Source organism: Artemia sp. Qi Xiang Cuo, chromosome 10 (genome assembly GCF_049724085.1).
Source record: "Artemia sp. Qi Xiang Cuo chromosome 10, ASM4972408v1, whole genome shotgun sequence".
Lineage (NCBI taxonomy): Eukaryota > Metazoa > Arthropoda > Branchiopoda > Anostraca > Artemiidae > Artemia > Artemia sp. Qi Xiang Cuo.
The window spans coordinates 46,790,489-46,818,236 of record NC_142803.1 but is presented as its reverse complement, the minus strand read 5'-3'; the positions used below and the strand labels follow the sequence as shown (position 1 = coordinate 46,818,236).

The 27,748-nt window shown below is 35.7% G+C and overlaps 1 protein-coding gene across 2 annotated transcripts in view; it reads right to left on the bottom strand.

Annotated features, from left to right (window-relative positions):
- thoc5 (THO complex subunit 5) overlaps positions 1 to 26,545 on the bottom strand; it is a 118,416-nt gene extending 91,871 nt beyond the window's left edge. The window contains exons 1-5 of one of the 2 annotated variants that reach the window (XM_089095109.1): positions 26,433 to 26,450; positions 23,092 to 23,170; positions 16,244 to 16,372; positions 13,463 to 13,597; positions 5,992 to 6,098 (exon numbers count right to left, since the gene is read on the bottom strand). In XM_089095109.1, coding sequence (XP_088951235.1) covers positions 5,992 to 6,098; positions 13,463 to 13,597; positions 16,244 to 16,354 — 353 coding nt within the window. In that variant the 5' untranslated portion in view covers positions 16,355 to 16,372; positions 23,092 to 23,170; positions 26,433 to 26,450. Of the gene's footprint in view, positions 1 to 5,991; positions 6,099 to 13,462; positions 13,598 to 16,243; positions 16,373 to 23,091; positions 23,171 to 26,432 lie in introns of both variants that reach the window. The other variant, XM_089095107.1, reaches the window with a different exon arrangement.
- Positions 26,546 to 27,748: the final 1,203 nt, after the last annotated feature.

The window sequence follows — 27,748 nt, the reverse complement described above, 5'->3', positions numbered from 1 at the left end:
TATTTCTAAGCACCGATATGAACTCCCCCTTCCATTTGTAGCTGAAAATGCATATTTAAGCATGGTCGTGGCCTATTTCCGTAGGCGCTGAATTCCTCTGAATATTTAATGTTTTTTTTAAAAAGAACAGAAAACTGAATTAAATTTGTTTTGTTTTGGTTACAACTCCTAGCTATGACTAAAAATTTACAGCAATTCTCATTCCCAAATGCTCCTACAATTTTCTATTGGTCTTTCAGAATAGTACCCTAAGTAAGTTTTAGATGTTTCACAACTTCAGGCCAACGTCTCAGAAACTCTCTCAGAATGGGTCCACTGACAATAAGCTATTTTACCGACAGTAAACTTTTTACCCGCGCATGGTTTGTTTTGGGTACCCGTCTGACTGACCATGTCTCAAACAGTAAGCTGTACGAAAAATTTGCTTCAATCCTACTTTTTAGGGCTTAAATGAGAGAAAGGTTTAGATGGCTAGTACAGGTTCTATGGATGAAGGATGACAGATTGCAAAAGATCTTCCTTGTTGGCCAACCACCTAGGGCTAATTGAAAAGCACGTCGTCTCCGAGTGTGGTGGGAGGATGTCGTAAGAAAAGATTTAAGGGAAATTTGAACTTCTTGTGTGGGTGTTAAGAGGAAGGTTTCGAATAGATTGGAGTAGGGGAAGAGCGTGGTACCGTTAAGTACCGTTCCTAAGGTGGAACGGTAATGCAGTTAGTTACAAATAGCAGTAGTAGCAGCATATTTAAGCCGACCCTAATTTTGAAATCAACCTGAAAGGCGAAGAGTCACATTGCTCGGTTCCTTTCCTCAGGTAAAATAAAACGTTATCTATCACTAGTGACGTGATCTTTTTACAAGGTGATCCAAAATTACTCTTAGGAGATTAGTCCAAATTACCAACTTTCAAATTAAAATGCAAAACTAAAGACCTTTACTTTGGACTAGACTCCGAATACTGGTCGAATTAAGACAAATTTGACAAGTTAGGTTTTACGTCAGTGATTTGTAGAAAATATCATTAAAAACATTATCCTTGTATATTGTGCATCTAAACATCAAGTTTCCTCTACTACTGCTACTACTACTACTAACAACTCACCGCAACATTAAGCCACCTGAAACCAACACAGCTACGCACGCTCCTCCTCCACTCCAATCTATTCAAAGCCTCCCTTTTTACACCCGCCCACAAAGTTCCCATTTCCTTTAAATCTTTCTTTATGACGTCCTCCCACCTCAAAAGAGGACGACCTGCTTTCCGTTTAGCCCTCGACGGTTGGCCAAAAAGAACAATCTTTGGCAATCTGTCATCCTTCATCCGCACAACATGCCCAAGCCACCTCGACCGTTCTTTCATTATAGCCCTAGAGAGCGGTATTGAACCACATTTTCGTACAGCCTATTGTTTGAAATACGGTCTGTCAGTCGGGTACCCAGAACAATGTTTAAGCAATTTCTCTGGAAAATATCTAGCAAATCTTCATCTGCTTCTCGGAGCGTCCATGATTCAAAGCCATATTTGACCACTATCATCACTGTAGCTTCTAATATTCTAATTTTGTTTTGCAGACTTCCTATTCTTCCAAACTTTTTTTAACTGTGAAAAAACACCCTGAGCCTTGGCTATTCTACTTTTAACATCTTCACTGCTCCCACCATCTTTACTAATAATACAACCAAGGTAAGTGAAGCTGCCCACCCGATTGATCTTTTCATTACACAAAGTCACCTTTTTATTTTCGCTCGTTCCTAGTCATATTGATCTGCTGGTATCGCCATTAATTTTCAAACCTATTCTACCAGCCCGAACTTATCAATATTTTAAAACTTTATTCATTTTGCTTAAATTGTACTGGGGGGTACTTATATCCTCAGAATAATCGAAGTGCAGGAAACTTTGTCTTCTTTTTATAATTCCATGGTGTCCCATTGCCTTTCCTGTGCTCATTAGGAAATAATCCATCAAAATAATCCATATAAAGGGGGATAGAACACAACCCTGCTTAACTCCTGATTTAAAACAAAACGAGCTGCTAACCTCATTTCCTACCTTAACCGCAGCAATGTTATTCTAGTACATAGCACTAACCACTTTAATGTATTTGTCTGGTATACCATACAAGGATAAAACCTTTATTAAAGCTTTTCTATCAACAGAATAGAACGCTTGCTCATAATCTATAAAACTGAGGACCAAAGGTGTTTGAAAACTCAGGCACTTCACAATTCTTAGCCTAAGAGTGAAAATTCGGTCAACACATCCTCTACCTTTTCTAAAACCGCACTGTTCTTCTCTTAAAACTTCGTCTACGGCATCTCTCAGTCTAAAAAGTATCATATTGCTAAGTAATTTACTACCTACAGAGACCAGACTAATGCCACGATAATTACCACACTCACTTTTATCACCTTTCTTATAAAGTGGCTTAATTAAGATTTTCCTAAAATCATTTGGTACTTCCCCTTTTTTCGAAAATCATATTCATAATCTTCAGTAACTTATTTCTAACCTCAGAGCCACCATATTTAAGAAACTCATTTACCACCCAATCAGCACCTGGAGCCTTATTATTTTTTAATCCTTTTAGAACTGTCGCTAATTCTTCCTCACAAAACAAATCTTCCTTCACATCCAAGGTATCACAAACTTTTTCATTTTCTTCTATATCTTTACATGCAACTCTATCTCGGTTTAACAAATTTTCAAAATTTTCGGCCCATCTCTCTTCAGTTTTCTCCTTATCGCTAATTGTGACCCCATTCCTATCTTTAACTGGGCCAAGTCCGGATTGACTACTCCCTCTCAATTTGTCAACATGTCAGTACAATATTTTACTATTATGCCGTCTAGCTGTATCTTCCAGATCCTCGGCAATTTTATCCATGGCCTCCACTTCACATCTACTTTGTTCATATTTCAATGCTTTCACCACTTTCTTTACATTCCTTTTGTTTTCATATGATCTATCACTCAGATAATTCTTGTACAAGTCCTTTCTCCTTTCTATTTAACATAAAGCTTTTTCACTAATATTTTTAACTGCAGTTCTAGCTTTCTTCCCTAAGACACCTTCAGCAACTTCACAAATTATTTTTCTAAAATTATTCCAACCATCTTCCACATTATCAAATTTTAAACTAGCAACTTTAGTATTGAACCGTTCCTGGAAAGTTTCTCTCAAATTCTCATCCTGGAGTCTACCAACATCATAACTTCCCGGGAGGTAGTTACCAATCCGATATTTCAGTTTTAAATTAACCCTTGACACTACTAGATGGTGATCTTTACTTTTAACATCAATAACGGCACTCCTATACACCCTAGTATCTTGTATTGATCCTGCCAGTCTTCGGTTTACTAAAACATAATCAACAAGGTTTGTTGTCCTACCATCACGTTAATGACGTGCATACTCGTGGGCCATTTTATGACCAAACACTGCATTGGTTATAACTAGATTGGTATACATGCGGAATTACAAGAATCAGTAGGCATTACTACTTTCTTTTCCTACACAAGAATTACCTAAGCTAAGGTACCATCTATCCCTATTTCTGTCGACCTGGGCGTTAAAGTCTAATAGTAAAAGCATCATATTTCCACCTGGGACCCTGTCTATTTGCTCCTGTAACTGCAAGTGAAATTCATCTGAGTCACTAGTATCTCCGTCAGTCGGTTCTACGGGGGCGTATACTACTATAACTGATACCCTGAACTTTTTAGTCATAAAATGAGCAATTAATATTCTATTATTAATACTTTCCCAGCCTAAACAAGACATAGCAGCTTCCTTATTCATCATGAGCCCTACTTCTTGTCTATGTACCCCATCCTTCCTGCCTGAGTAAACATATTCTATATCACCTAATTTCATGCTTCCTACCCCTGGGATATGAGTTTCTGAAACTCCCAATAAATCCAGTTCGAATCGTCTGAATTTGTCAGTCAAAATTTCGGTACGATAGTCATTTTCTAACGTCGTAATATTCCAAGTTCCAATTTTCATGTTCTTTAAATCATTGAAATTATTTTTGCCTCAGGAAAAGCAATGATCACGGATACCAGTGCAGGACGGGGATCACATATCTTCTCAAGTCTACAACGAAGTGCTTAAGCCGGCATAGAGCCGGACAGCAACAAGTCCCTGGGATCTACATGAATGGAGTTCCCCCTTACAGACACTACCCATTGTAAATGTTCCGGACTTAATCCCTTATCAGATAAATTTCTTCGCCCCAGTTCTCCTTGACCTCCGCATTCAGCCCCAGGGACGGCGAGGCGGCCTTAGCAATAACGACTTACTAGCTATAGTTCAGCAACCGCAGCAATACTATATTAGTAATTCACCTCATATAGGGGCAATTCGGCCAGGGGCACGAATTTGCGCAAATGTAAGAGACTGATGATTTCTTTCTTTTTAAATGAAAGTGCAAAGATACTATTCTTGAAAATATCGAGGGGGCGGCATTTTTTTTGTTCATTTTTTAATGAAATAACCAACAACAAGGGGTATTCTCCAACATCTAGTGGGGCAACTACCCCCACCCCCCTCTCGTCTCCCTGATTTACATCCTTGAATTCATCTCGATGATGAAGGACTTAAATGATGCTGTGTTTTCCAACCCACAAGAAAACTGACCCATGGAGACCGCTTGAATTATTGTATATAGAATTATAACGTCTTTACCCACAACATGTATGGAGCACCTTGTCATCTGGCAGGTCTTCCTATCTAGAGCAGAACGCCAATGCTGAATTAAATCCTATTTCATTGCCTATTCCTTTGATTTTCTGTTTGTTTTTCCTTTCAAATATTTACTTTCCCATAAACTCAACATACAATATTCTTAATATTCCAGATATTGTAATCAATTTACATTTAATATTGTAAAGATACATTTATAATTATTTTGAACCATAGTTTCCTTTATCTATAGTGTTCTTTTTCTTACTAATTAAACTTTCTTTTCATTTTTTTGCAGAATTAAATACTGTAATATTGATGCAGCATTATTACCTGGTACATTTAATTTTTTATATTCTAAATATACTGGATTATCTCATCATTATATGACATTTGTTAAATTAGCAATTATGTGTAAATTAGCAAATGAATTGAATCATACATAAAAGATAACAAAGGTTAGGATCTTTCTATTTTGGATATCGTTCTCTTTATTTTGTTTTTATACGTAATTAAACCGAAAGAATAAATTAACTTTCAACTTAATGAGTTTTGCGTACTCGAAATCATTGTGAAAAGCCATTTTATGGGTCTATCAGGTAGTATTTCCACTTCTACAACTTTGTTGCATCTTTTTTGGCAGTCAATTCACTTTACCAAAGGTATCTAACTATAGCAAGCTTGGACTGGAGAATCTAGCCTAGCAGCCTAAATAGATGAGAGAAATATTTTCAGTAGGACACGGCGTAAAACTTAGCCAAAGCAAATGAGCTAAGCCCAGACAGCAATTTTGACTTGATTTAACACCAGCAAGGTAGGGGGGATACAAATATATTGCCAGGGTTGTCAGAGTCGTTCAAAGCTAGGCTTTTGATGTCAAGCTCAGGTGGATCGATTAGCATAAATAAGGGTTAAATTCACAGAAAATAAAACAAACTCCGAACTTAACAACTCTTAGAAGTCTTATGTCGAATACTCGAGGGTTGTCACCTCGACATTTATCCTTTCAAATTGGCCTTGATCTCTACTTGTAGTGATGAATTCTCTTTGTAGAAAATGTTCACCAGCATGAGGCGTTATCAGTAGTCTAAGTGTAGCAACGATTATTTATGAAACCAGAGTCAGAGTGGTAACTCTGAGGATCAGAGTTGCTTGCCCTAATACTTCAGGAAGGGGTTTCAAAGCCGAAAATGCAAAAATTCTTGAAATCAGGAGTGGGAATTCCTAATCCACAGACTCTAGAGATCTCGTTTCAGCCAATTAAATTTCTACACTCTCATCCCTAGATGCCTGTAAGAACTTACTTGTAATCCAAGCACTTGGCAATCTCAGTTCTCAAATGCTGTAACTCATACATCATGTTTACATATTGTAAATGTTGAGAGTCTACCATTTGCCGGGCTTCTGAGACCTATAAGATGATCCAGAATCATTACAAGACAAGCCATACTTAAAATCGTAACGATACACTGGCTTTAAAATAACACGTAAACGCAGAGGGAAGAGATGTACCAAGATTATGATTCAGGATGGCTCAAAATATACGTTTTTTGTTTTTCCTTGGGGAAGGGGGGGTCAGCGAAGCAAGAAGCCTTCAAAAATTTCTTTTGCAATTTCAAACTAAAAATACAAATTTTTACAGAATTTTTCCCATTTCGCGAGGTCAATCAACACTAAATCCCTATATCTCTGGTTACAGTCTTGGCAAGTGGAGTAAGGAATTTTACTGGAAGAATGCTACCAAAATATATCAAAATACATAAAAATTATAATAGTTCGTCAAAAGATATCCTTATCACAGAGCACCAGGTTCATTTGAAAAACTCTCTTGCCCCCCCCCCCCCTACAACAAGATCTTCTATTAGAAAACAGAAAATCCATACATTTAGCAAGGTAACTTAGGGTTGCCAACTTTTCGGTCCATAAATATGTCCCCTGAGCATCCAAAATTATGTCATTTTTAGCCAAAATATGCCCATATTTCGTCTTAAATATTTCCAAAATATGTCCATCTTCAAAATCTCAGAACCTAGAGGTTATTTTTCTTATCAATTGGGATAATGACCAAAAGACACTTTGGAAACATCTTTCAAAGTGGCCAGCTAACATCAAATATATATAAAACGAAAAAAATCATTTAATACATGCACAAAACTCATGAAAACATGTAAACACTAAAAATAATTTGTGGGAGCTTAAGATTAGTCTTCTAACGAGAATTCATCTTGAAAGTTATACTCAGCATGAGAGTCAGCCTTATTTCTTCCTTTGCTAGCTATTTGCCAATCGGAGTATTTCTTGCGCATTTCAGAAGGTATAATCCAGGATTCCAGGGATGCTCCAGAACGCCAAATTAGTTGCTTGACATGCTTTAAACAACTAGTTGTTTCCATTAGAAGACAATTGCGTAATTTGGTTTTGATTTACCAAGTAGCGTAAACTGTCTTTCAGTAGCTGCTGAAGAGAGTGGCAGGCCACATAACGTTAGCATAAAATCACAAAGATCCTTGTATTTTTCTTTACCCTTGGCATCCTTACATTTTCTTAGGGCAGACCAGAAAACTGATGGATTTGCTTCTGCAGTGGTTAAGCGAGTAACATGTTCTTTTTTGTCGAAAATGGATTTCCAAAGTTCATCAAGATAGCTTCGGGCCTTCTCTTGTTGAAATTCGGTTTCCCCGAGCAAGTGGGAAAACCGGCTGGTCAGAGCCACAATGCTGTCACGCTCTCCACCAAGGACATTTTCAGTATCAAAAAGCGACAGTGCTTTCAATGTTTCGTCTTTGTGGTTGATTCTATTTCTGATTTGACTAACAAGTTCTACCATGTACGCCAAACAGTGCTCCTTAAAGCCAGTAAGTTCAATGTGACCCAATTTACTATTGTGCTTTTCCAGGTACACCATAGTGTTTGGTCCAAAATTTACCTCTTCCATTGGGCGAAAATTTTCTTTGGTTAGACTGACTGAAAATGGGCTCTGCCTCTCAATCACAGAAGCTTTGATGAAACATCTAAGTATTGATTTTAAAAGTGTGCAGGTACTTTTTAGAAGCAAATGAATCCGCGTATCAGAGGACTGAAAATCAGTATTCATGCTATTGACTTTCTGTAGCATAAAACTCAAGAAATACATGTAAGCTTTTACAAATGGGTCTTGCATATACCTCAGAATCTTTGCAGCTCTTCCCTTGGCCAGAGAATCCGGAGCCTTTGTACCTAACGCATGGCTGGTAAATAAGAGCAGAAGAGATGCCCACTTCTGTAGCACTCTATTGACAGCTTTTTCCATTGAAAGCCAACGTGTATTAGCTATTAGAAGAAGCTTATGGACCCCCTGTTCAGCAAATTCTTGCATTTCCTGAAATTCTTTTTGTCTCTTGCTATTTCCTGACACATACATTATCAAGTCCCTGAGAAAAGGTCCAAGACCATCAGGAAAAGCTTTCATTGCATAACTTGCACACAGTGCCATTGAATGGCTGGTACAACCCCAAAACAAACAGGCCTGGTATGTTATTTTTAAGCTGTACTCCAAGACCTCCAAGAGTTCCAGTGTTCACTGAAGCGTTCTCAAAAGCAACACCTATTACGTTGTTTTTTGGTATCTCTGCTTTTTCTAAGTAATTTTCGATGATAGTTTTTAGCCCGTGGCTCGAGGTGTCCTCTACTTCTAGTAGACCAAGAAATTCCTCACGAACATTGTCAGTAGAACAGTGCCAATATTTAACAATCAATACAAGACACTTTGTAGCAGTTCGATCAGTTGTTTCATCAACGATAAGGGAGAATTTTGAGACACTCAGAAGCTTACGAAGTTCTTCTCTTTCATATGGAGCTAGAACGTGCTTAATAGTTCCAGTGGTTACAGTCCTTTTCATCTTCATTACCTTCACAATTTGGGAATCAGGAGCACAAGCTTTGAGAATTGGAAGTAGACTGTTTGCCTTCAAAAATGATATGTCTTCATTAGCGAACCATGCCGCCAGTCTTATTTGAGAGCAGATGATATCAGACTCTGTGTCCATGCCTTCTCTACCAAACTCAGAAACACTGGTTGTAAGTTGTACAGCATGAATTTTTTCCAAGTGTGAGTTGCTACGAGAGTGAAGCAACATGTTGGTCTTTGTTCCTTTGAGCGGCTTCAAACAGAAACTGCACCAAGGCTTGTTTCTGTCATAAGGTGATCTTGTAATAAATGCTCTAAGGTCATTACCTTCTTCCCAAGCTTTACTGTATTGGCGATTGCGGGTGTTGACACTCACAGGCATAGTTTTCCCTTGTTTTTTCCTTAACTTGTTTGCCTTTGAAAGTGGAAAATTTGGCGTAACAGATTCCTCACTGATTTCTTCACTGAAAGAACTGAAATTTCTTTCCACTGAAGCAATTCCGGACGGCTCAGTTATGTAATCTCTAGCAGCACTGACAAAAAGCTGTTGTTCATCTCGAGAGCCAAAACCTACTTCACTCTCAAGATTTTGGATATTGCGTTTTGAAACTTCTTGAGGCTGGAGAAAAACTGAAGACTCAAAAGACTAGTATACATTCTTGGTGCTTGATTTAAATTCAGTGTTGTCTGTGCTTTCATGACAAGAAGCTTGGCTTGTATTTTTAGCACAAATATCAGGAGTAGAAGTTGTGTCTGGTTGAGAAGCCTTCACACTAAGATGTTTTTCCTTCTTTAGGTTTTTTGATAATAGGTTTGAAAAATCCTTCTACTTTCTGTTGATTTTCTCTCTTAGACATATTTGACAAGATACCTTAATGACTGAACACGACTTTAAATGCGAATCATGCAGGACAAATTAATTGAAAAAAAAAACAAGAAAAAACTGTTTTTTGAAGAAAGTAAATAGCCGAGTCCAAACATTGAATGAATAGAAATTATCACCTGAGGGGTGATAATTTCTATTATCATGACATGGATATGTCATGGATATTCAATCCATGTCATTGTAAAATTGACTCAAAGTTTCCACTTGGCATGGCCAAGAAACGAGTAGGCAAGCCCAAAAAATAAATAGTTGATTGGAAGTAAAAACTGTTTCCAGATGTAAGTAGAAAATACGTAGTTTAGGCATAAATTAGTTGAAGAATTCTGAAAAAAACTAGACTTTCCGAGGCTCACATAAAGCTATGCTCAGATAAATGATTTTAATTTTAAAAATAGCTTTACAGGCTTCAATAACATCGTCAAATTGTCTTTTTATCATCAATATTGGCAGAGTTGGAGATGACCGAGGAAAAATTAACTATAGCATCCCCTCCCGACTCAAATATAAGCAAAAAGTGGGCAATCCCCTAGCCAAACTTCAATGGTTATGAGACAAAACCGTTTTTTTTAATTACATTATCTGTAGTACAGGTACAGCCCAATACCTACCAGAGTCTGCAACCTCCCTGAGACGAGACACCTTTCCTGTTACGGAATTTGAAAAATCAGATGTAATCTAAAACCATGTGTCACCTTATTCAGAAAAGAAGAGGCACTCAAGTTCAGAACATTCACCTAACACAGTCGTCAGCAGCATTTCAACAGTTCGTGGTACCGAAATATAAGTAAGGAGCGAACCGGCTCAAGAGTAACCGAAACTCTAAAAAACGGAATTTTGATACCAATAGATACATCAAAAGCATCATATTTTATACTGATTTCAAATATATAAGTTTCATCAAGTTTACTCTTACCCATCATACGTCACTCACCTTAGAAAATTTGCCATATTTTCAAAAAAGAGGGAAATATCTCCCAAAAGTCATAGAACTTTAATGAAAATCAGATCCAGAGTATCAGAGAACCATACTATAGAAGTTTCAAGCTCCTATCTGCAAAAATGTGGAATTTTGTTCTATCTATACGTCTGCATATTAGAGGCGCTGGGAGGTCAGTATAGCGAAATCACTTTCAAAGTTGGATAACTACATTTTTTGCATATTATAAAAGTAGGAACTGTCTTATTAGCATATCTTAACATATCTATATATTATATATATTTATATATATATATATATATAAATATATATATATATATATATATATAATATAAAAAAAAAATAAAACAAATATATACATATATATATATACATATATATATACATATATATATATATATACATATATATATATATATACATATATATATATATATATATATATATATATATAAAATATAATATATAGATATGTTAAGATATGCTTCGTAAACTCGTATTGCAGTGAAAGTGAAATACGTCTGCAGATAAACATGTACTGTGCAGAAATATCGCATGCTCTGAGTATCGCGGAGAGTGTAGCAGTTCCTGTGAAGCGCATCCGTAATAGATCACAGGTGAAACGATGGTCTAGAAATCCGGAACAAGCGGCGGCTTTTGAGTCGGCGAAGCTATGGCTGAAAGTTTGGCATGATAGCGGGAAGCCACAAAGTGGAATAGTGAACGAGATTCGAATCCATACTAAACGAAAGTTCAATAAAGCGTTAGATGCCCACCATGCAACCCTCAAAGAAAATTTTGTGCAAAAGCTCAGTAAGAATCCGAACCTTATTTGGTCGCTTCGGTCTAAGCCTGAAGAAGCCAAGCCTACGTCTAATTTTTCTCCTAATCAGTGGAGTGCTTACTTTGAGTCCGAGTTCAAAGCGCCTAATCCAGTTCTGCAGTCTAATTACGAGAATGAGCTGGCTTCTATGCTTACCGAAACCTTCGACGATTTCTCAGTGTCACCGGTCACAATTTGCCAGGCCGTTAAAAAGCTGAAAAAGGTATACTCAAAAGGCTGCGATAGTATTTGTGCTCTACATATTTCTTTAGGAGGTTATGTTCTTCACCATCATATTGCCCTCCTGTTTCAGATGATTTTGACACATGGGATAGTCCCGAGTTGCTTTAGTCTGGGTATGGTTATACCGATATTAAAGAAGGGGAAGCCAGCCGAACAGCCTTCTTCGTATCGGCCAGTAACGATATCTTCAGTATTTTGTAAACTATTCGTGATTGTTTTGTTTGATGAGATTTATGATACGTGTGAGATGCCTCCACACCAGTTTGGTTTTCGAAAAGGCCTCGGGTGCACCCATGTACTTTATCTTCTTGCTAACATATTGCTTGATGCTCATCTCTCGCGAGAAACTTTGATCTTAGGTCCGTATGATGTCAGGAGAGCTTTTGACTCTGGGATTCATGCCCAGATTTTGGTTGAGCTGTGTAAGCGAGGCGTGCGTTCTTCTATTGTAAGGTCACTACGTGATATGTATAGGTATATATATATATATATATATATATATATATATATATATATATATATATATATATATATATATATATATATATATATATATATATATATATATATATATACCGGGCGTTTGACAACTTGGCTTTTGTTTTGATTTCAGACCATCATGTATCGAAAGGTTTCATTTTGTTAACTTTTCATTGAGGTTTTTGTATGAGGTTCCGAAGCCGGAAGTAAGTTTATATGAAAAAGGCGACAGCTTGTCTGTTATCTTGACCGTGGCAAGTAAAATTCAGGGTTAATAATATCATTTATAGGTGAAAGAATTTTGAAGGCATTTTCAGAAAGTTTGCTTCAGGGAAGAGCAAGCAACCCCGGAAAACACATTACAGAACTTAAAAAATAAGTAGATATAAGTCTTAGCACTCATTTGGTGATTAGTGACATTCTTTTATGAAAGTAATTTGTTTTACGTCATAAATTTGGAAAATGTGTCCACTTTATGTCCCAAATGTCTAAAATGTGTCCATTTTTTGCCCTATTATGTCATTATGTCCAGGCACACAGAGATATGTCCTTTGGACATAAGATATGTCCAGTTGGCCACCCTGGTAAGCGAAGCATAGTTAATAGAAAGGTTTTTAACGTTGCAAGCTTAAGCTATGTTTATTTCAAAGAAAAACTTAAAAAATAGATAAATTTAAGTTTTAAAGTCCAACAACATACACAGAAAACAATAACTTGTTAACACGTTATTTAATATAATAATATACTACTTTTGATCCAATAACATGGTGATAAAGTGGAGTAACAAAAACAAAAGATTGAAGAAAACACATACAAAAGAAACATATACAAAAACAGCAATAAACATAAAAAGTCAATGCAAATCAAATAATCGCAAAAGAGGAAGAAAAGGACCTAACCGCAGGCAACCATCTTCTTTTAGCTTGGTGCCAAGGCCTTACGAGAATGTCGGCAACGAGTAAGGAAAATTTTAGCATAGCCTGCTTTATGGATTATATCATAACAACTTATATACATAATATAGCAAATGGATTACGAGGCAAATTTTTTTAATCCAAATTCACGGCACCGGTACCTTTAAGCTACTGATATGACGCTATTCTTTTATTTTCCATCACAAGGTTCTAAGTGCCTGTTAAATATTCAATTTAATTAATTATACCCAAGCAAAACACACCTAGACGGGTGGTTCGCCCAACAAAGGGCGAAGTACTCCGAAATCCAAGACATTCCTTCCATGGGGTACAGGGCCGAAAAACTTTATGTCCATCCTCACCTCACTAGCAGAGGTTGTGCCCAGGCATAAGTCATATTTTTTTGGAGCAGAGCATTTTCATGGCCACCATATATATATATACAAAAACTATTATACCAAAACATAAACATATAATAAAATATTCAAACCTTACAGGAACCTTATCTTATTTTGTTCATTTAATTATTACAAAACAATTGTATATCAAACAATTTAACCATCATATAATTATTTACTTAATTATTACAAATATTCAAAAACTGACCTTATCTCTATTCTTCTTCAAAAGCATCTTCTCCAACCTATTGTACTTCTTTAGTTGCATGACACACGCTAGTCCAGAACTTAAATATGATGACTCAGTATCTTCGTCTAACTTTTTACAACTGACTATTTGACCCTAGAGAGAATATTGTAAATTTGAATCTTGAGTAAATTTGAAGAGACAAATAAAGAACTAGTACCATACACTACTTAAATTGACGTTGATGCGGTTTTTTATTGATTTATTAGACCTTGATCTGGCCCATCGCATCATCTTAAACATTAGAAAATATCTGGTCTTCAGTAAACTCAGTCCAGTATCGCCTAGTTCACACCAAAACATAAATTTCCGCGTAACGAAAATTCAGCAAGCAAGTTTTTTTTTCTTTGTCACGTATGCAGCTCGTAAGCAAAGTTAGGCGAATTGGTAGAGCACAGAGAAAATACTAGCTTCCTGTTTTCAACCAGCAACGCGCAAAAAAAGCTCTAATCATGTCTCCCTTCGATTCTGTCTAATATGTCAATGTTCCCATGAATATTTTTAGGGTCATTATGAATGACCAATATTTTAGATACACACAAAAATCCTATCCATATTTGTGTGGACCCAGGGTATGATAAACTGAGTTTAATAAAATGCCACTGGTAGGAAACTGAAATATCAAAGCAGCCTGTAAAAATGCAGTTCAGCTTAACTTCATTGATTAATAACTTAACTTCATTACTTGGCCATGTTCTTTCGACAGAAGAGTTCAAAATTCATTGGAAAATCCTGCCTTCTTACAAATACAAGAAAAATATGATAGCAAATACTCATGAAAATACCATGTGAATCTCAGCCGCATTTGATTTCAAACCGTAACTGCTTTTCTTTCATTTTATACTGTTTGATTATGCACTCTGGCTTATCTTATTTTCGCCTGATTCACTTTGCCAGATGCTCTAATCCCACCTTCTGGGATATTACCTATCTTTTCAAATAATTTTTCCGTCTTTTCCAAATAGTTCACCTATATTTTGTGAAGGTTTTCGAGCATGTTCTTTACCTCCCCTCAAAAATAAATTTGTGTATACATGCCAGTTTTTTGTTGTTTTTTTTTTTTTAATACTAAAATTGTCAGGAGAAAGACGTAAAAATAAAAATATTTTACCATACAAAGGTAGCAGGCTGAAAACTGCATTTTTTTTTATCAGGTAAACAAACAAAAGTAAAAACAAAAAAACGTACAATTGATTTGAGTTTAATTTCTTTTTTGTTGGAATTCCCATTTTGTTGCAATCAGATTACAACCTACACTGGTGAAAATTTAGAATCTTAAAATCATTCCAGACCAAAGTAATAAAACCTCTAATAGCACATTAAATATACAGCTAGAAAGCATTGCTTGCAATCATTAAACATAAAAGTGAGTAGTATTAAGAGGATATGACTTCATTATGAGGAGACAAGAGTGGAGAAGCAGCAGATCTATTTATAAGAAAACAGTTGGAGACGAATCTTGCTTTGGGGGGAAATAAGGGGGGAAGGGTAATATGGTCAAAGAAGGTTCGCTGGCTAGAATTATGGCACAAAACAGCAACAAAATCAAGCAAACTTTTTCCATTAACTAACAAACAGAAGAAAAACCAAATTAGCAGTTTCTATTTTAAGCTTAGTTATACAACACAGTTTGTGTTGTATCCACCAATGAAGTGCCTCCATTATCTCCGATTTTTTGGGGTTTCTTCAAATATCTTCAGAAAAAAATCAGGTTTTCTAAAATCTCCACGAAATTCCCGTTTGTAAGTAGACAAATGTTCATATTAAATACAAGTTATTAATTTTTGTTAACGCTAATTTTGGAGATATTTCAGAAAGAACTATTTTCTTTTAAGGAAATTCGGGGAAACCCCAAAAATTTTGGGACAGAGAAAGTCCTGAACTAATGTAAAAATTAAGACGAAAGTGCTTTGATAGTGTACTTGAAGCAAACTTCAAGCACAAGTATGTCTCAATATTGATTACAAACATTTTCTGCAATTCTTTTATCAAAAAAAAGTATCAGCTTAGTGATTGTTTAAAGGTCAGCTTAAATGTTATATACAGTATGTCTTCAAGGAAGGTACTTCGACTTTGAATAAATATAAAAACAATTTTTATTAAAATACGAATCACGCAGAATAGAACCTATACCTTCTATTGTAATTGTTTAGTCAATAACCATTTTAAAACCTGCATTTGTTCTGGTCCAGGCAAAAGAGATAGGGAAACTGATAAGAAAGGAAAATCAATGGCTTGAACAGCGATTTAGAAGGAAAAAGAAACTAGTAGCGCCAAGTACATTGCCGCGCTACTTAGTAGAACTAAACAAATTTGAAACAAATTTTTAATTTGATTTAATTTTAGAACTTATAAAATACACAGGGCTAGGCAAGTATGCAGAACATAGGCTAATTATAGAAAAAATACATGTAGGCCTACACAAACACATAATTCTGAATATTTGTGTAAAATATGCATACCGATTGTGTACAATACAACACTTGCATACTGCGCCTACCATTTGGGCAAAAATTATTCTTTCATCCTTGATCCAACGAAAAGCAAAAGTGAAATATAGAAACTATCAATGATAATAATCGAAATAACTCACAATACATTTGTGATACTCTCCTTAAAGATTTGTGCCACACAAAATAATGGCTCTTGATTACCAGAGCTGATAGCTGATAGACAAACTTATGGTTGTAGTGCTTTATAAAGTTTCAACCCGAAAATAAGAATAGTACTAAGGGTACTTACAGCCCTAGTTTGTGTTCTTTCTTTCATTGCTTTGCTCAGTGTGACTTGAAGTTTCTTTGTACATTCATTAAATTTACCACAGTTTTCTTCCGAAGATGTAGATTGTGCCATTTCACGATCCCATGTACTCTGGAAAAGTAAAAATACCTTTGAGACAAATAAAAAATGAGAAGCAAGCATCAAATTCAACTATTATTCGTTATATTGCTGATGTTGCTGCTTTGTATATTTATTTGTTCATTTAACTTTTCTACTATTAAATTTTTAAAAGCTTATTCCTTTTCAGAAAAATTTGATCTTCCCTTTGGGTTGCTACAAATCACACCAGAAATCAAGAAGGAACCAGGGATGTAGTTGTTATGGTAGCAACCTCTATAGCGTTTAGTTTCTATTGTAGGCTTCTGGTCTGTATAACTTTTCGTACTGATTTCTTATTAACAGTTGGTTCCACAATATGAGATAATGCCAATTTGAAAAAAAACCACAAAATTACGAAAGTCTTGTATATAGCCTAGGGCTATATCTGACTTTATTAGGAGGGATAAATGCAATTGTCATGGTAGTAAAAATTACATTTCGAAAGAGTATGGAGTAATCCTGCATGAAGGCTACTTTTGAGAAGGAGACACTTTAACAACATTAAATTTCTTACTGAATTTTCCATTGAATTTTCTATTCAATATTCTTTCCAGATAAAATGGATATTACAATGGCAGCTGTAACCCCTTCACACTAAAATATATAATGTCCTAAATAATACGTTTATCATTTTTTTTTTTTTCATTGCTGCAATAATGATCGAATTCTGTTGAACAGGCAAACATATTCTATTCTTGCTCTATAGCATCACATTATGTTAAAATATAAAAACAAATGGACAAGCCTACTAGGCAAGATCAAACAGTTTGTGATAACGAAATGTAAGTAAGGAGCAATGCAGCTCAATAGTTATCGAAACTCTAAGAGACAGAGTCTTAATAACAATATAACGGGACCCTAATCAAGCTTTAATTCTGTTTGAGGATGATACATGTCTTATGATGGCAGCAAAAACAGAAAGTGAATTACTAACTATAAAAAGACATAGTATGATGAATAAGGAAGCTGCTAAGTCTTGTTTAGGCTGGGAAGGTATTAATAATAGAATACTAATTGCTCATTTTATGACTAAAAAGTTCAGGGTATCAGTTATAGTATTATATGCCCCTGTAGAACCAACTGACGGAGATACTAGTGACTCAGATGAATTTTACTTACAGTTACAGGAGCAAATAGACAGGAACCCAGGTAGAAATATGATGTTATTACTCGGAGATTTTAACGTCCAGGTTGGTAGAAATAGGGATAGTTGGTATCCCAGCCTAGGTAAATTTGGTGTAGGAAAAGAAAACAGTAATGAATGCACACTTTGGCAATTTTTTAAGTATAACAATCTAGTTATAACCAATACGGTGTTTGGTCATAAAATGGCTCATAAGTTAACATGGTATTCATGTGTTGGTAAGACAGCAAACCTTATTGATTTTGTTATAGTAAACCGAAGACTGGCAGGATCAATACAAGATACTAGGGTATACAGGAGTGCTGTTATTGATGTTAAAAGTAAAGATCACCATCTAGTAGTGTCAAGAGTTAATTTAAAGCTGAAATATAGGAAGGGTAACTACCTCCCTGGGAAGTTATAATGTTGTTAGACTCCAGGATGAGAAATTGAGATGAAAAGGTGAAGTGAAGATGAAAAGGTGACGTTGGGTAATGAAAAGATTGATCAGGTGGGCAGCTTCACTTACCTTGGTAGTATTATTAGTAAAGATGGTGGGAGCAGTGAAGATGTTAAAAATAGAATAGCCAAGGCTCAGGGTGTTTTTTCACAGTTAAAAAAAGTCTGGAAGAATAGGAAGATAAGTCTGCAAACCAAGATTAGAATATTAGAAGCTACAGTGATGACATTGGTCAAATATGGCTCTGAAGCATGGACGCGCCGAAAAGCGGATGAAGATTTGCTATATGTTTTCCAGAGAAATTGCTTGTTCTGGGTACCCGATGTTTCTGATGTTTTCCAGAGAAAGGATTGTTCTGGGTACCCAGCTGACTGACCGTATTTCAAACAATAGGCTAAACTAAAAATGTGGTTCAATACCGCTCTCTAGGGCTATAATGAAAGAAAGGTTGAGGTGGCTAGGGCACGTTGTGCGGATGACAGATTGCCGAAGATTGTTCTTTTCGGCCAACCATCTAGGGCTAAACGGAAAGCAGGTCGTCCCCGTCTGGGGTGGGAGGACGTCATAAATATAGATTTAAAGGAAATGGGAACTTCGTGAGCGGGTGTAAAGAGGGAGGCTTTGAATAGATTGGGATGGAGGAGGAAAGTGCGTAGCTGTGTTGGCCTCAGGCGGCTTGGTGCTGCGGTGAGTTGTTAGTAGTAGTAGTAGTATGTCAATGATAGAAAAGTGGATGAAGATTAATCCCCTTAAGCTGAATTATAAGAAATCCCATTGGGTAATGAGCATGTACTGTCTGTGAAACATCTTTGTGTAATAGTGGATGAAACTTAGTTTCTCTACATACATACAATGTATATCATCTAAAATTGCTCCAAACATCGGGATTTTGAAAATTTTCAATTTTCTCCCACTTAATATGCTTACATTGATATATTTTTCTATTGTACACACTTATTTGATTTATTGTTGTTTGGTGTGTTCAGCTACTTTTAAAACATATTTGAAGTCATTAAGTGCTCTCCAAAATTCGGCGATTCGGGCTCTTATTAATTGGGATAATCGGATGTCAGTAAAAGACAATCATTAAAAAAATTAACGCTTTACCAGTTCCAGGTCTTTTTAATTTTTATAAGGCTCTTTTTATGTTTGATATAGGTGTATTGCATAAAATGCACCTGAATGTTTTTTTGGTGTGTTTGAGAGAGATCAGTCTGAATATGAGACAAGGAATTTGTCATTAATTAAAAAACCAGTTAAAAGGTCTGTATTTTTGATTCGCCATGTTCTTCCTTCTATATGGGAGTCCCTTCCTTATGATATTAAATAGAAAAAAAAATAATTTTTTTTAACTGAAAGTAAGGAACGACGTTAAAACTTCAAAAGAACAGAAATTATTCCGTATGAGTGGGGCTGTCCCCTCCTCAACGCCTCGCTCGTTACGCTAAAGTTTTTCATTGTTTAGAAAAAATAGAGTTGTGAGAAAGTCAAGCTTGAGCGTAAGGCGTGAGGTATTCAGGAGGGGACAGCCCCTTTCATATACGGAATAATTTATGTTCGTTTTAAGTTTTAACGTCGTTCCTTATTTCCAGTTAAAAAAACTTTTTTTTTATTTAATTTTTGAATGTTTTTTGATTGATGCAGGTTTTGATTTTGGCTCACCGTACATGAATAATTAAAAAAAAATTTCAATATTAATTTTACTTTTATTTGGTTAAATGGCTTTCTTGAAACCTGTTTAATTTTATATACGAACATTTTTATTAGTGATAAATATACGTAACTTACGAATTTACTTACGTTAAAAAACTCTGTATCCTTGTATTTCTAATACGTACATTAGAGGGTTTACCCCCTATTCAATAACTTATTAATAAAGGTAAATTTTAAATTGTGTTCCATTTATTTAAAAATGAAATCTTAATCACAAATTCCGTTAATTAGAATAAATATCTCTTATTAAAGTACTAAAAAATCTTTGGCTTAAAGAGCGAGGTATTGACTAGGGGATGAACCCAATCATATACGTAATGTTTTCAGTCGTTTTAAGTTTTGATGTTGCTCCTTACTTTCAGTTCAAAAACTTGTTTTTTTATATATAATTTTTGATCTTTATTTAAATAATACTGGGAAATCCAGCGCTCTCTTCATAGCAATATCCCTTCTCCCATTAAATCTTCCTTCATTATAAGATCCTCCCACATACCCCCCAACCCCCGCCCCCCCCCCACTACCAGAAAAAATCCCCTCTAAAAACGTCTGTATATTACCCAATAACCAATACTATGTGTTAACATTGGGTAAAGTTCATAACTTCCAGCCCTCCCCCTGGGGACTTTGGGGGACTAAGTCATCCTAAAAGACATATTTATCATATTTTCGACCATGTTGAACAAAATGGCTATCTCAAATTTTGATAGCGCGACTTTGGAAAAAAAATGAGTGTGGGAGGGGGCTTAGTTGCCCTCAATTTTTTTTGGTCACTTAAAAAGGGCACTAGAACTTTTAATTTCTGTTCGAATTAGCCCTCCCACGATATTCTAGGGCCACTGGGTCGATATGATCACCCCTGGGGGAAAAAAAAACAAACAAACAAACAAATAAACACGCATCCATGATCTTTCTTCTGGCAAAAAGTGCAGAATTCCATACTCTTGTGGATAGGAGCTTGAAACCTCCGTAATAGTGTTCTCTAATACGCTGATTCTAATAGTGGGACTTCCATTAAGTTTATTTAGCTTTTAGGAGGTATTTCCGCCTTTTTTCGACAGTTATCCACACTTTCTCAGGCGAGTAAATTTAAATGGATTAGACCAAACGTGATGAAACTTATACACTTGAAATCAGCATTAAAATATGATTCTTTTGATGTGTCTATTGGTATCAAAATTCCGTTTTCTAGAGTTTCAATTACCATTGAGCCAGGTCGCTCCTTACTTACAGTTCATTACCACAAACTGTTTGATAATTCATGAGAATGATAGGCCAACTTTTCGTAGGTTGATCAGGGACCATTGTTTTGGTATTTATGTTTTTTTTTTGTTTTGTTTTTTTTTTTAGATAGAGTAGGGAAATAGTATATTGGAATAGAAGAGTAGAGGGTCTCTTGATAAGTGATTTGTTTTGTAGTATCAAGAATGGCCCCACAAGCCCCAAGGCTTTTTGGCAAATTTTTCTTTTTTGTATTGTTTTTTTTTAATAAATTCTCTCTCTCTCTAAAAAAAAAATAGACGCATCAAAAGAATCAAATTTTGATGCTTATTCAAAATGTACCAAATTCATTACGTTTAATGTTACCTATCAAAAGTTACAAGCCAGAGAAAATTCACCCAATTTTTTAAAGGGGGGGCCTCAAAACATCAAGTGATCTTAATGAAAATCACATCATCATATTCAACACATCAGAGAACCGTACTGTAGAGGTTTCAAGCTCCTACACACAAAAACATGGATTTTTGCACTTTTTGCCAGAAGAATGATCACAGATGTATGTTTATTGTTTATTTTTCCCAGAAGTAATTTTATCAAACCAGTGATCCTAGAGGGTCGGGAGATTTTTTTGGTGAGTGAATTATGTAGGAGGATCTTTTCATTGAGGAAGGGAATTTTCCGTGGAGGGGGCTGGATATCCCAGCAAGTAGTGATCATTATAATTTTGAAAGAATATACTGTATATGGGAGTTCACTGATAGTTTACCCCTAGAACTTTAGTTGAAAGGGTTGAAGATGTAGAGTAGAGGCTTTCCAAAAGAAAGCATGCTAAAACAAAATGAGGGGTATTTCTAGATTGCTTGCTAATTTTATGTTCTTTCTTAAGGTTAAAGTTACATTTCCCCACCCTCATTCTGTATGGTCCTATATAGGTCCATAGCCTTAGGGTGAAAATCAAACAAAAAGAAAAAGCTAAAACAATGAAATTCTTGCTTTATAATATGCAGCATATTTAGAATGGTGTTTTTATCCAACATTCAATCAGGCACTCCAGCTCAACTGAATATCTTCAAGCTTTCATAGCAGTAGCCCATTATGGGGTAGGACAATCAATAGTCAGATAGCTAGTCACTGCTTCAACAGTTATATCCTTGTAAAATCTCTATCATACTACCTAGAAAGTGGATTGTTTCACCATTGGATTTGTCAAAATCTTTTTAATAAGTTTGTGATTAACTCAGATATTTTAACTATACACACAACACACACAATTTCAAGTATACTGATAGACAACAGTCGAGTCTAATCTAGAACACAAACTCAAAGTTTGAGCCTAATCTTAGAAAGTGGTTTCCAATTTTGGACACATTATCAAGTTAGAATAAAATATCCAAATCATAGACAGAGTTAACCTATGACAAGTGTTGTAAATCAGAATAATTATATTTCCATAGGCTAGGCTGTAGGAGTAACTTTGTAAGACTGCAGTCAGCCAATCCCAACAAGTCTAGTCCTAACTATAAGCCAATTCCACTTATCTAAACCGATATATATATAATATCCAAGATTAGGACCCAGGGTCTACATTTAGGAAAGATACTTTTTTTAATTAGGTATCCATCCTAGATTTGGCACTGTCTGACTATTGGGGGCTTACTGTAGGTTAAAGGTCTAGAATAGCAGCTCTCCAGGAGACATGCTAAAACAAACATAAATATGTTTTTAGATTGCTCATTTTATGTTCAATTGAAAGGTTTTGTTTATATTTTAGACAATACATCCCAAGTCCCCTTTACCTAATGGCCTCATGTAGGAGAGGGTAGGGATAGTTGGTCACATTTTTTTTCTAATATACAGTTTAGGCAAAGTATGCAGGCTAGAAGAATGGTTTTGACATAGAAAGATGCAACATTTATAGTTCTAGCTTCTGTATTATTTTTTTTTTACATTTATTGGTCTATTAGTTTTTGTTGGCAACATTTTTAACAGGTGGGGTCAAAAGCAACAAATTTTGTACCAGGGGTGAACTGCTCATGAAATGAATCATGTTTTTTTACTGTCAAGACCTAAGGCAATTACATTAGCAGTCTTGTTTCATTTACAAGATGTGTATTTTCCTTCTAACACAATTTTTTCAACTTCAATTATTAACTGTTCAGCTTCAAGGAAAACAAAAAGTAAAAAGATAAAACTTACTCAACTGAGTACTCCCCAAGACAAACATCAAACATTTGTGCTTTCATATCATGTTCAGTCCCTCCAGAGGTCCTTAGAACTGGAAATTTTGAAATAATATCATTTTTAGGAACTACAACCTCATCAATTACTTCTGGGAAAACAAATTTCTATAAAGGAGATTTCTTACAAAGGAAATTCATGTCACACCCCTTGCTTGTTTTGTCCTTCATTTCACCTGCCATGTATTTTTTCTTCTTTATCCCAACCACTACCAACAAAATCACCAACACTGGTTTCATCATCTCACCCTGGAATGTTGTCCATATCAGCTCCAAGTAATTATTTGAAGACCATTTTTTTTTTCATTATCAGAGCTTGCACCTGCTTGGCAAAGTATCCTTACTACTGTTGTCATTTTACTTGATTTAATTGTGTTTTTCTTTCCACTAAAAATGTTCTAAAAGTTCTTCAATCAATGTATTCTTGACTGGTGTAACTGGGACAACTTGATATTTGAACTTTTTTATTTTGTTTGATTGCAGTGGCATTTTTGGATAGGGTCTTAATATATCTGGACTATTACCAGAAAACACTCATTCAATGGGATCCTGAGAAGTTGGTAAACACCTTAGTTCTGCCTCTGGTAGTGCAGCTTCAACAGGCCAAAACAACTTATGTCTAGTGTATTAGTTCCCAACCAATTTTAGGCCACACCCCACCTAGCCATTTCTAAAATCCTGATGCCCCCTTGTGAAATTTAAATTTTGTTATTCAAAATTTTAAATAACAAATTTGAAGGAAGCTTAAATGGCAATTAACTTGGTATCCTTTTTTTGGTGCATGTCCTCCCCATGATCAATGAAAATATTTGCATGCCTCACTGGTAGGGCCTGCAACCCATGTTGGGAATTACAGATCTAGTGGCTGCAGTTTAGGGCTTGAGTGTGGTGGGAAGGTTTATACAATAATGTTGACTTTTTCATAAGCTGAAGCAACTCAGTGGTAACATGGCTAATATTATTGTCCATTAAAAGTGGCACTGGTCTGTCTACACTTGGCTAGCTGTAGCAAACAAAGTGCTCCAGAAAAAAACTAAAGCCTCTCTAGTCAACCATCTTGATGGATAAGAAACACTCACATTCCCTGGCAGAGATTCCTCTATTATCTGTGAGAGATACTTCACCCCTGGAAAAATCCTGGGTAAAATTCTAGTTTAGCTAGTTTTTGCTATCTTGGAAAAGAGTTAGGTTAGGAAAATGAAACTTTCAGTAATGAATTTAGGGCCAAAAACATACTCTGGGAAGGTATTGCCAAGCTTTCATGTTAACCCTCTTCTGATTTCTAAGTCTTAAAAATCTGCTACTTGACAAGCATACCTATTTAAATACCTATTGAAATTTTGACAAAACAGCATTTTACCTTAATTTTCAATTATTGGTTTCTTTTTCTCTGGTTTTAGTTTTGAAAATACAATTCCTGTTTTTTGAGTAGAATGTTAAGCCATAATAATGGTTTTCTAAATTTAGAAAACACATTTGTAGATCTTTGAAACCTCATAAATTGGGATTGAGCAAAGTTGTGAAGCTGAAAACAGTTTTGTTGCACTTCATTTAAGAAGAAGATCTATTTTACAAGGTTTTGTTTTTATAACACAAAGATTTTTAAAGGTCAGGACCCACTAGAGGGAGAAGGAGTGGAGGTAGGTACTTTGGTACTTATTAAGAATCCAGAACACATGTAGGAAGCGAGGTTTTGTTAATGCTAATGAAGTAATACAAAATAGGATGAAAATATAATAGTTTATGAACAAATTTGGGCTATATATTTACACATTAGGGGGAGTTGGGGTAAAAAACATAGCATATATTAAAGACTTAACCTAACCTAGGTACCTTTTTTCACCCCTTCAACCCCCAAAAAACTAATGTTTAAACATTTTTCACAGGGTGAGCAATACCTCATACTATCAGAAACCTGTTTTTCATTAAGTGACTTGGTCTTTCTTGATGCAGTCTTGGTTGTGTGTGTTCTAGATTCTTAATAAGTACCAGTACTTCAAAATACTTTCCAAGGACATACTTCAGTCTGTAGACCCATTCCTGAAAGTTTCATTTTCCTAACCTAGCCCCTTTCCAAAATAGCAAAAAGTAGTTAAACTAGAATTTTACCAAATTTTAATGGTAGGATAGCAGTACCTTGAATTGAGACAGCTGAGTACATAGCAACTAGTAGCCTATGCCTCTTTCTTCAGATGTAATTGTTCTGATTTGTTTATTTCCTTTCTCTCAGATTTTAGACCATAGTGGTTCCAGTTTTGCCTTGATTCTAAGCATCACAAGCATCAAAATTATATTTATAAAATAGTGCCTTGTATGTTTTAAACAACAGCTTTGGCAACAGGTCTGTTAAACACAGTTGCACCTGCAATACTTATTGTGTCCGAACCCAAGAGAAAGCATTGGGCCATGCTGTAAAAAGGCCCAGACCTAGTTCTTACCAGCTGTTCTAGCCTTTTTGTAGTGACAAATATCCTTACTAATTTTCACCACACTCAAATGCAAAGATCCTGACTTCTTTTGGAAACAGCACATAGTGAAGGTGTGATGCCTGACCAAGATGTTGCTCAAGACTTTACCCATCTTTAGATGTGAAAACTATGCACTTTTTACACTGTAAAACAAACTACTCAGGTGTAACTTTATTAACATCAGTTGTAGGCTATTTTAATGACCATCTTTAGAGAATTTCATGGCATAGGCTAGTATTTTAGAGCCAAGTGATGAACATGCATTTCATATACAATAATTGCACTGCGTGCTCTATTCTGCATGCCTATTCAAGCCCACATAGAAAGATGACATAATGATACCCAAAATGATGATAAAGGTAGGCCTAGGCTATGCTCTTGTGAGGAAAAATTTGAATTTCATTTATATTCACCCTGTGGGTCAGGTTTACCAGTGCAATTCCCAAGTGACCAGCTTTTCTCCCCCCCACCCTCCAAAAAAATGTCCAACTTGCCCCATAGAGGATGTATCACCAAAACAGGGCTCCATGAAGAGCTAATAATATTGACAACTTGCTTCTAAACCTCAAAGAAAACTAGTTAATAGGCTACCCTCTCTGGAGCTCCTTTCTTTAACCTTAAGAAACATGCATCTAATTAACCAAAGTATAGGACTGTTAGCCAGAGTCCCATGAGCTTGCAGAAAAGTAAAAGATTTACATGCAGGTTTCCTTGAAATTACCTTCAAGTCCTTAAATAAAAATTTTATATTAAAATAATAAAATCTGAGTTTGTTCTATGTTTTCCTAGTTTTTTGGGGCTTTAATCATTTGCAGAAATAATTTGTACTAACCTCCATTTTGATCCGCGTGTTTAAATTTCAAATAACTGATTGCAGGTAAGAGCCATCTAAGTAAGATGGTATTTACAATAAATCCAAAAGAAACGAACAAATTTACAAATCTTTCTTTTCACACCATTCTCCTCGGGCGCCGAATAACCTAACTTCACTTCTGTTCCTAATGGGTCCTTGTGGGAAATTGGCTTCAAATTCCAATCATCAGGATATCTATGGAAAGAGGTTGTTGGCCCTAAACAAAAATCACTAGAAGTAACAGCTAATGTTTCAATTTACACATTTTCAGATTTTGGGACTGAATCAACTTATTTGGGAGGTGAAGAAATTATAATTATTTTTATTAGAACATATAATAAAAGGAGGCCTTGGGTCATAACCAGGCTGGTGGAAAGTCATATAAACCATAGTTATTCCTTTGTAGAAATTGCACCTTACGTGATCATTTTATGGTGGACTGGGGCTTCAAAATCTCTTGTCATCATTTAAATGATTACCAGACGACATGGAACATTAATTTGTTTAGCTTGGAGCTAAACTTTTTTCTTTGGACAAATTAGTGGTATCAAACACACGAAATTAGCTGCTTGAAAAGGTGGAAATCTCGTAAATGCAAAAGATGTAGAATCACCAACATACTTAGTGATAAGAAAAGAATCCTAGTTTTGCATTTTCTCGGGGATGGGGGGATTCATACTCGATCTCCCTTCTTTTGTAAGAGGTGGAGGATGTCCACTTTTTCGTCATGGCATCCACGCGATCCGGTTGTCAGATTTCAACCAAACTTGTTGGGAAGTAAAAGATTTGTGCCTTCGTGGGGTTGTGACCAGGGGCGTAATTTGTTAGGGACAGGGGGGAAACTTCCCCCTAAAGACTCAATGTTGCAACCCCCCCCCCTCCCAGCTTAAATTTAGTTTCTGCAAAAATTCTTGTCAAAGCTAAGATAAATCTGCATCATTCAAGTATCCAGAGAAACACATCAGTTTTCTTCAGTATATCTTTGCCTTTATGGTAATATATGGATCATCTTTCAGTTTTTACTGTCATTTTCACTTGATTTGGGGAAAATTTTAATGACGAATATTGAGGAAGGATTTCTATATCTCAACTAAACTGAGTAAAAATAAAGGATAGTGTCTTGGATATGGCCCGATCTGATTCCCATTGGAAGGGCAGGAGAAGGAGTCCCTTATTTTTTCATCTACAGGTCTACCAGAAGGAAAATTGCATACTATTCAAACTTGTCAGAAAGATAAGATACTTTATCAACCCAAATAGCAAACAGTAGCACAGGTAAGCCGTGTATACAGTAA